Raw genomic sequence first — 9,853 nt, forward strand, 5'->3', positions numbered from 1 at the left:
ACTTATATGATAGACTGAAATCAGTAATTTCATTGTTTTTTGTCAAACTAGGAACAGAGAATTTTACTCAGGGATAAAAGAACCAATCAGACGAGCCTGCAGGGGTCAGAGGTCGACAAATCCAAGATGGTGGAGGTGGAGACGTCGGACCTTCGAGGCGCGGAACCTGTTCAAGGACTCCTTCAAGATTCTGAGGCAGCTGTACGAGGATGAGGAGCTGTGTGACACCATGCTCAAGGTTAGTTTGTGTGGTCTTGTTTGTTTGTTTGTTTGTTTGTTCCTGCGGCAGCTGTACGAGGACGAGGAGCTGTGTGACACCATGCTCAAGGTTAGTGTGTGTGGTCTTGTTTGTTTGTTTGTTTGTTTGTTCCTGTGGCAGCTGTACGAGGACGAGGAGCTGTGTAACACCATGCTCAAGGTTAGTAAATAAATGTTAGCCTCTGCCAGGCTTCGGGAGGCGGCTGGAAAGAGCAGAAATTGGTCAAATAGAGAGATAACATACGAGGGGAGTTGGTCTGCTAGAGAGTACATTTTGCCTCTTTTCAGGGAAGCCTGGTAGAGGCTAAATGTATGTGTGTGGTCTTTGTAACAGAAAACATTAAAGGAAAGTAAGGAACTACATGTACTAGTATATATACAAAGCAACAATGTGCAGGAGTAGGAGGTATGAAGCCTGACAGGCTTATCCTATGCCTCTCTGTATATAGCATCTATCTTCTCTGTCACAACAGGTGGAAGAACCATTTGCTGAATAAGAATAAGATCATTTTCACTTTCCCTTGCAGGTCGGGGAGAAGGGGATCCACTGCCACCGAGTTGTCCTGGCGGCCTGCTCTCCCTACTTCTTCTCCATGTTCACCTCAGGCATGGGGGAATGTTACCAGGACACGGTAAGGCTGGCTACCTGTACTTGTACATCTGTATCTGTGTCTGTATCTGTGACTGTTTCCAGGACATGGTAGTGAAACACTAACAGTACCCCTAAAAGCTCCTTAGCAGGCTCTACAACTGTGGAGCTTTTATAATGCACTTAAATGACGGCTCAGCACAAGAATCCAGGTACAAATGAAATGCCAAATTAAAGAAAAAAAGCACAAAATAAAAGCTAGAGGCCTAGTTTACCTGTGTCCATATCTATACCTGATTATAAGCAACTGGATCTTAGGTAGAGCAAAGAAAAAAAAACAGTTGAAAAAAGAAGACAGCTGGCTACTGGCCCTCTAACTCTAAGTCTAGCATTACAAAGACAACAATTTACCATTAATTAGACTAAAACAAATAACTGACAGCTGGTTAGTTATATTGTTTCTAATTGCTCAACAAACTTGTTCAGTGCTGATACATAACCCTCTGTACCTGAACATTTCCAGGTGACCATCAAGGACATAGACAGCTATGCTCTGGAGCAGATCGTACGGTTTGCGTACACCTCGAAGGTTGTCATGACGACGGAAAACGTGCAGTCGCTGCTGTACGCAGCCTGTCTGCTGCAGGTGGAGGTTCTGGCAAAGGCCTGCTGCGACTTCATGAAGGTAAAAACACAAATTATTGATCCTGATCAATCAAAATGCATCTGAATGAATCATTGCTGTAATCGTCATCCATTAATTGCAAATAATGTATCCATATATTATGTGATTTGTGTATCTTGTAAAATGATACAATTTACAGCAATGCATTTTGATGTATGGCATCTTTTTTCAGAGCTCCCATTTGTAGTTGATGAATGATAATGGTTTTCTGAAGATAGAGTTGAATCCAGGCTACAAACTCTTGAGCAGGAGGCCTAATTAGCCCCTGACAGCAAGAATTGTGTAACACAGTCTCAGATACATTATCTTGGTAGATTTCTTATTATTAAATGTGTCAGCTATTTGTATTGTTATTAGTAGTGTTGTTTAAATTTTCATTTTAGTGTCACTCAATGGAGGGGACTTTAAAAGCAATATTTATCACCCATTCCCCCCCTAACCTATTTATTGTGACATATGGAAAATTCTAAAAGACATTTGCCCTCCTGTCCAGGCCCACCTGCACCCAGCTAACTGCCTGGGGATCCGCATGTTTGCAGAGCAGCACAACCGCATGGAACTGATGAAATGTGCCGACAAGCACTCCTGTGATAATTTCTTAGACGTCATTCAACACGACGAGTTCCTACAGGTGAGACAAACTCGAGTTCCTACAGGTGAGACAAACTCGAGTTCCTACAGGTGAGACAAACTCGAGTTCCTACAGGTGAGACAAACACTCCTGCGACAACTTCTTAGACGTCATTCAACACGACGAGTTCCTACAGGTGCACGTGAGACTGTAAAGGTTTGTGTGTGTGTTGGGGAGTATAAAATAGTGGAGCCCATCCCTCTCCTTCCACTGCCTTTTACCTCCCAGACATAAGTCAGGTACTCATTTTACACCAGTGTGGAGTGAGGAAAGTTGTGCAAAGTGTCTTTTCCAAGGCCGCAATGCCTAGCCAGGAAGGCAAGTAATCAAACCCGTGGCCTCTCAATCTCCTGTCTACTTGCCTTAGTCACTGTGGATGTGTCATTCATTGACAGAAGAGCTGGTCTGATGAAAGTCATGTTGTCTTGTTGTGATGTTCCTCCCACAGGTGAGTGCGAGCCACCTGACCGCCATGATCAGCTCCTCGGACCTGAATGTGGACGCAGAAGAGCAGGTGTAGCAGCCTGGGTAAGGGGGTGAAGTCTGCCATCTCTGATATCCTTGTGTTCCTCCGACAGGTGAGTGCGAGCCACCTGACTGCCATGATCAGCTCCTCAGACCTGAACGTGGATGCGGAGGAGCAGGTGTACGAGGCCGTCATGAAGTGGGTGAAACACGACATCGCCACGAGGAAACAGCACGTTTCTGATATCTTCAGGTTTGTTTGTTTAGAATCTCTGTTAGTGATTCTCTGTAAAATTGTACACAAAGCTTCATTGAGTCCAAAATTGTTTTGCTTTGTTTCTTCAGTTCCAATACTGGACCAAATGGCTGTCACAAAAGTAATTGGTGCTGTAGTAAAAATTCTGTGGTGTATGTAGCAAGTGGCAGGAAAGAGCTGGAGAGACTGGTCACCACATATATATTACTGTGTTTGAGTAAGAATAAACAGTGCGGTAATTGGGCTAAATCTTGTGAAGGTAAACATTATGAACGGTAACATCTGCTTCTTGTTTCTTACTTTTTTCTTTTGTCACCAGACACGTACGTAAATGAGCTAAACGATGTGAAGGTAAACATTATGAAAGTTGTTTCTTATTTTCTTCCTTCCATCCCCAGACATGTGCATTACATTTCTTATTTCTCACTTTCTTCCATCCGTAGACATGTGCGTTTCCCGATGCTGCAGCCTTCGTTCCTGATGAGCGCTGTGGAGCAGGAGGAGATGCTGAGGAAGGACCACTCCTGCCGGGACCTCATCGACGAGGCCAAGAACTACCACCTCTCCCAGGCCAGCAAGGTGATGGGGCTGAAATACTCCATAAGGACACAGCCTAGGAAGAGCTGTGCAGGTCAGTACAACAACTCACTCATCCACTTTCTCACTCACTCATTCACTCACTCACTCAAAATAACTACCACCTCTCCCAGGCCAGCAAGGTGATGGGGCTGAAATACTCCATACGGACACAGCCGAGGAAGAGCTGCGCAGGTCAGTACAATAACTCACTCGCTTACTCTCTCTCTCTTTCTAATTCATTCACTCACACACTCACTCATTCAATCACTCACTCGTTCACTCACACAAGAACTACCACCTCTCCCAGGCCAGCAAAGTCATGGGGCTGAAATACTCCATACGCACGCAGCCGAGGAAGAGCTGTGCAGGTCAGTTTACTCTCTCATTCTCTCTCTGTCACTCTCTCTGTCACTCTCTCTGTCACTCTCTCTGTCACTCTCTCTCTCTCTCTCTCTCTCTCTCTCTCCTCTCTCTCTCTCTCTCTCTCTCTCTCTCTCTCTCTCTCTCTCTCTCTCTCTCTCTCTCTCACTCTCACTCACTCACTCACTCACTCACCCACTCCAGAACTACCACCTCTCCCAGGCCTGAAATATATATACTCTATAAGGACACAGCTGAAGAAGAGTTGTGCAGGTAAGTACAATAACTCACATTCACTCATTCACTTACTCGCTCACTCACTCATTCTCACTTGCTCACTCATTCACACACACACACACTCACTGTCACATACTCACTCTCTCACACACTCAGACACACACAAAGCTGCGCAGGTCCATTCACTCACTGAATTTTGTTGTGGAGGTAAAAAGCTTGGGTTGGGCTCACCCTTCCAATACCGTGCACTAGATAAAGTGAAATAAAAACCCACTGTCCCTATGGCCTTGGAAACGCTAAGGAACTACCTTTACCTTTTTTTACTATCTCTTCTATGTTCCCCCAGGTGTGCTGTTCAGTGTAGGGGGGAGGGGGGCGTCAGGCGACCCCTTCAAGAGCATCGAGGCGTACGACCTTCGTAACGACCGGTGGTTCCAGATTCCGGAGATGAGCACGAGAAGAAGACACGTAGGGGTCACATCGACCTTGGGTAAGTTTCACAGAGCTCGTCTACACATGCAGGTTAGCACAGATAAAAAAGAAATACCTACAGGGCTGTGTAGGTATTTCTGAGGTCTACATTTAGCTTTTTGAACTGGTGTAACTGCAGGCTGGCATGGATTGAATGATACAAAAGTTTCCTACTGTATTCATGTGTGTTGCCTTTCACATACCAGGGAAAATGCACATGCAAAGTCACCATGAAATTTACCATGAAGTATATTGAAAAGAATACAGTAAAATACATTCATTCAATGACAACAAAGAAATTCACGACGTATGTTGACTTTTATTTTTGTTCTACCTTGTAGTTGTAAACCGAGAAATTGTCCTCTAATTTTATGAATCTTGTTGCCTGTCCACTGCAGGTAAGCTGTATGCTATGGGCGGCCATGACGGAAGCGACCACCTCAACACTGTGGAGATGTACGACCCCCACATCAACAAGTGGACCATTCTGTCACCCATGGCAACCAAAAGGTAGGATCGTATTGTCTACTAGCATAATATCAACCATTTCACATGTATCTGCCACTCTGAAAAAAATTACTCTTAACAGATCTTCAGCACAACGTCTTCCAGTAAAATGCACTCCTTCATGTCTAAACTGCATACTTTTTAGTGCTGGATTATCAATCTGTTTTTCAGTGCAGGTATATGTCTCATGTTGGATAAAGGTGTATAATGGGTACCTGACTTCAGCTGGGGAGGTAAAAGGCTGCCGCCTTCCCCTAATATTCCCTGAACACATGTAGATCAGAAACCCACTACACCTACAGCCAGGAAAAGGCTATGGGTCGTCCTTTACCCACCTAATGCAATACATTGCCTTATTAAAAATTATATAAACCAACTGGTGCAGACATTTCTGTTATTTATTCAGTTTTACCCGCATTTAGTGGTAGATGACGAAGAACTGTACCTGTGTTTCAGGAGAGGCATCGCAGTGGCGAGCCTGGGAGGTCCCATTTACGCGGTGGGGGGGCTGGACGACAGTGCGTGTTTCCACACGGTCGAGCGGTACGACATCGAGTCCGACACGTGGAACTTCGTGGCAGCGATGAACACACCACGCGGTGGGGTAGGGGTGGCACCACTGCAGGTGGGGTGGTTTGTTTGTTTCGCACAACCAGATAAATTGCCTTATGCATTACACACTACTTTGATCGAAGCGTCTGGAAGTTATCTCCGAAATTTATCCAGTAGTAGAGTTTGAATTGTCTAAAGCATTGCACACTAGTTTTGTACAGCAAGTATGATCTTCTTCATTACTTGTGCAGAGTGAGGAGGAAATAGGTATAAAGTGCCTTTCCCAATGGCATAACAGTCTACAACCTAACCTGAAGACCTTGCTACTTTATTTGGTTGCTTGATTAACTTATCTCTGATCCTTCTTAAGTTGACATGACCTAAAGTCTTCCAAAGCTTTTGGTAAGCACTTTGTGTACAGAACCTATATATAAAATCTATATATCTTAAATGTCAGTTTTTGTCACAGATGAACTTGTATTCATATGTTTTCTATGTTCTCCTCCCTTCTATCTGCAGGGCTACCTGTATGCGATCGGTGGGAATGACGGAGTGGCGTCGCTGAACAGCTGTGAGCGTTACGACCCGCACCTGAACAAGTGGGTGGAGATATCGCCCATGATCAAGCGGAGGGCCGGGGCAGGGCTGGCCGTGCTCAACGGCTTTCTGTATGCTGTCGGTAAGGAGATGGATCAAGTATGTTCTCAAGAAGAAATCTGCTCACTGAAGGCATATATATCCCTGTCACAGCTTTGTGATTATTTTAACAGATAACAAGTATTGCAAGTATTCTGTACAGTTGTGTCAAGGTTTTAGGATCGGATCAGTCAAGGATTTAACGGAAAAGATGGTTTGAAATGCTTCATCTATAAACGATAATAACTTGAGATTGTGAGGTATGCGACTTGTTCAGTGTTCTACCTGTTAGAGATATCTTTTAGAGGTTATGGTGGCTGATTTTACAAATAGTTTTCATGCTTATCATTCTGAGAGGTTAACGAGCAGTTTAATGTTGGATTACATTGAAGGACAGAATTGGAGGGGAACTGGTCACCGTATTTATTATATACAATCATGTAACTTGTTTCTTTTTGTCCAGGTGGATTTGACGACAACGCTCCACTTGACTCGGTGGAGCGTTTTGACCCGTCTAAGAACGAGTGGGAGATGGTGGGCAGCATGTCGTGTTGCCGAGGCGGGGTTGGGGTGTCCGCGCTCGGAGGGAAGGTGTACGCCGTCGGCGGCCATGACGGCGGCTCCTACCTCAACTCGGTGGAGGCTTACGACCCAATCCTGGACAAGTGAGTACAGTAACTCATGTTACATAAACCTATGTTACACAGTCTTTCTCTGTCAAAAGCTGGTTGGGCCTCCTCTAACTGTGGAGGCTTACAACCCAATCCTGGACAAGTGAGTCATTTTGTTACAAAAACTTGCCTCTCACTGACTGTCATTTAACTGCTACTGACTGTCAAATGCTGGTTGGGCCTCTAACTCTGTGGAAACCTGTGACTCAATCCTGGACAAGTAAGTTATAACCATGTTACACTCACTCACTGTCAAAGGCTGGTTGGGCCTCCTCTAACTCTGTTACAAAAATGTTAAAAGTTCCCTTTTGTAAGTTAAGTTTCCTAGTTTCACTTGGCATGCATTACGTCAATAATTATTCTAGTAGTTAAATAAGCTAAATTCTGTCTTTGCTAGCTAAAACCTCATTTCATTCCTTTATCATGCAGCAATTGGGGCATTGGATCAGATTATGTAGCAAGTAGCAGGACAGAGAGGGGCTGGTCATCATGTATATGAATGTGTTACGTAAGAATAAACAGGGCAGTAGTTCGTGGGGCTAGACCACATTAGGTAAGCATAAGGTAAACATTAAACATGTCTTTCCTCCAGAGTTACTGGCAAGAGTTACCTTATTTTTCAGTCGTTTTCTAGTTGCTGAAATGTGCTCTTATCTTTTTTTGCCAGGTGGGGAGAGGTGAACAGCATAGGGATCTGTCGAGCCGGGGCGGGGGTGGCCACGTGTGACTGCACCGTGACGGAACTAAAGGACATCGGACAGATCAGCGTGGTCAGCTGTGTTTAGACATTCTGTTCGTTCGTTCGTTTGTTGGTTCCTTGGTTGGTTGGTTTGTTAGACATCCAGGAAGAGCATTATGTAATAGAAAATTAATGAAGCAACTGGACAAAATATCATATGTAACAGTTTCAGGTATCATCTACTATCTTTCATTAGTGACAGAAAAAGAGCATGAAGATAAGTTTGTTGGTTGGTTGGTTGGATTGTTCAACTGTTAAACCTTAAAACACACCTGGTTCTGTATGTTAAGTACAAGCTGGCATAAGATCAGACTGGCAGGTTGGGATATGCAGTCCTCAGCGTTTCTGTCTTGAATGGAAAAGTACTGTGAATACTTGGACTATTTTCAGTATTTTCCATTATTGCAGTTTTTGCAGTCACTTTGTGGCAAAGTCATCAAAGTAGCAATCTCATCGAAGTTGCAAACAAACACTGGCATTTTCGTACTAGTTTGCTAACTTCATCGTGCTGCTACATTTTGGTGTGGCAAACTGGAGCAAACTTACGTCCCAAGCATGTAGCAGACAGTGTTGAATACAGATACAACCTAACTTTGACCAGAATTTATACAGAACAAACTGTCTAAGACTGACACAGGGAATGAATGAATGTATTTGTGGATCTGTCTCACAAACAAAGCTGACCTGGACAAAGTGTCCAAAGTCACATAGGATGGTTGATGTTCATATTTGCAATAGCGTTGGTATAAAATCATGGCAGACAGTTTGACAAAGCTGTCCAAATTAACAAATTACAAGTTATGTTGTCATTTGTGTGTGAATATCAAGCTCATGACTTACATGTAGCAAAAATAGTAACTAAAGGTATATGACAGTAATTCAAAGGTGATGAAATGCATTTCCTTATGATGGATTATCTATGATATCAGAATTATTACAAATGAGAAAAAAGCTCTGCATGCTGGCTTTTTATGTACAAAGTTGACACTAAGATTACGAGAAAAAAAATGAAGACAAAATTAAATCTATAGTATATATATCTATGTGCCATGTAACAAAATTTTGTATATGGGAGTTGCTGTAATTATGTTGTTTATTTTCAACCAGGGTACAAGTATTATGATTTTATATGTTTGCAAATATGTTGTCAGGGTACCCAGAGAAGTTTCAGGGGTTTTTTTTTTTGTTTTTTTTTCTTTTACCTTCAAGTCTTGCAAGCTGCACAAATTGTACTCCAATGCATTGGGTACAATTAAGATGTGGCCCAAGAGAATCAAAGGAAAAACTGTATTTATGTCCTGCCTCTGAAATGTTGTCAATACTTTGTGTATGATATACATGTAATAGGATATGTAGTATTACTACAATACCTATTATAGAGTACACATATTTATATACACTCTGCACACTGTTGTAGCAGGTTTATTTATCTAAACTATGCTGCTGTATTGTATTAACGTTAAGGTATGCTGTGACAAGGCGATATACAGGAAAGTAATATCACATTTCTCATTACATAGGTGATATGAATTTTGCAGAAGACTGCAGTTGGATGGTCAAAAAGTTGATGCGCAAACTTTTTGTGTTGGAACGAAGTTTAAGCTCTTCACTATGTTATACGTGTAACTTGCAATTTTCATGTCGGTTGTGATCCTGATGTTGTCATTGCAAACAATCAGTATTGATATAAATATTGACAAATGTTAGACTAAACTACTAGGAGAAAGTATACTCCACCTTAATAGCAAGTACCATGGCATTAAAAGAGTTTTCGTTTTTAATTTTGCTTTCCTGGTTTTCCTCTGGCTTCAGAACATTTTCAAAGAAGACTTTGTGTGGCCATTGGCTGTCATCTCAAATCTGGACTCCTTCTCTTGCAGACGAAATTTTCTTCTTTGTCTCCCTTCTACAGGCACTTTCATGGTCGTTGTTTCGATGAACTCGTACTCTCCAGTCTTCCAGACATTGAAGCTTTTCAGTGTATGGTTTATATCTTCTAGCTCACATCAAGTTCTTTCCTTAGACAAAGTTCTTACACAGTGCAGTACAAACCCAGTACCAATACGCCAGGAGTCCAGTGCGTCACGGTAGGCATATATAGGCCAGCATCAAACGATCTTCAGCCGCGACAACAACACCTGGGCCTTTAAGGGACTCGACTATAGACCCTTGGGTACAGTCAATGAGAAAATAACCTCCAAGACTACCAAAAGTGAA

General features: G+C 42.8%; 1 protein-coding gene across 2 annotated transcripts in view; it reads left to right on the forward strand.

Annotated features, from left to right (window-relative positions):
• The window catches only part of LOC109487270 (kelch-like protein 8), a 14,112-nt gene extending 4,695 nt beyond the window's left edge, over positions 1-9,417 (forward strand). For both annotated transcript variants that reach the window (XM_019791254.1, XM_019791255.1), the window contains 8 exons: positions 2,742-2,881; positions 3,328-3,515; positions 4,407-4,550; positions 4,930-5,041; positions 5,495-5,663; positions 6,110-6,269; positions 6,690-6,891; positions 7,565-9,417. In XM_019791254.1, the coding sequence (XP_019646813.1) occupies positions 2,742-2,881; positions 3,328-3,515; positions 4,407-4,550; positions 4,930-5,041; positions 5,495-5,663; positions 6,110-6,269; positions 6,690-6,891; positions 7,565-7,682 (1,233 nt within the window). In that variant the 3' untranslated portion in view covers positions 7,683-9,417. The remainder of the gene's footprint in view (positions 1-2,741; positions 2,882-3,327; positions 3,516-4,406; positions 4,551-4,929; positions 5,042-5,494; positions 5,664-6,109; positions 6,270-6,689; positions 6,892-7,564) is intronic.
• Positions 9,418-9,853: the final 436 nt, after the last annotated feature.

Source organism: Branchiostoma belcheri, unplaced genomic scaffold (assembly GCF_001625305.1).
Source record: "Branchiostoma belcheri isolate BF01 breed outbred unplaced genomic scaffold, Haploidv18h27 scaffold87, whole genome shotgun sequence".
In the NCBI taxonomy this organism is placed as follows: Eukaryota; Metazoa; Chordata; class Leptocardii; order Amphioxiformes; family Branchiostomatidae; genus Branchiostoma; species Branchiostoma belcheri.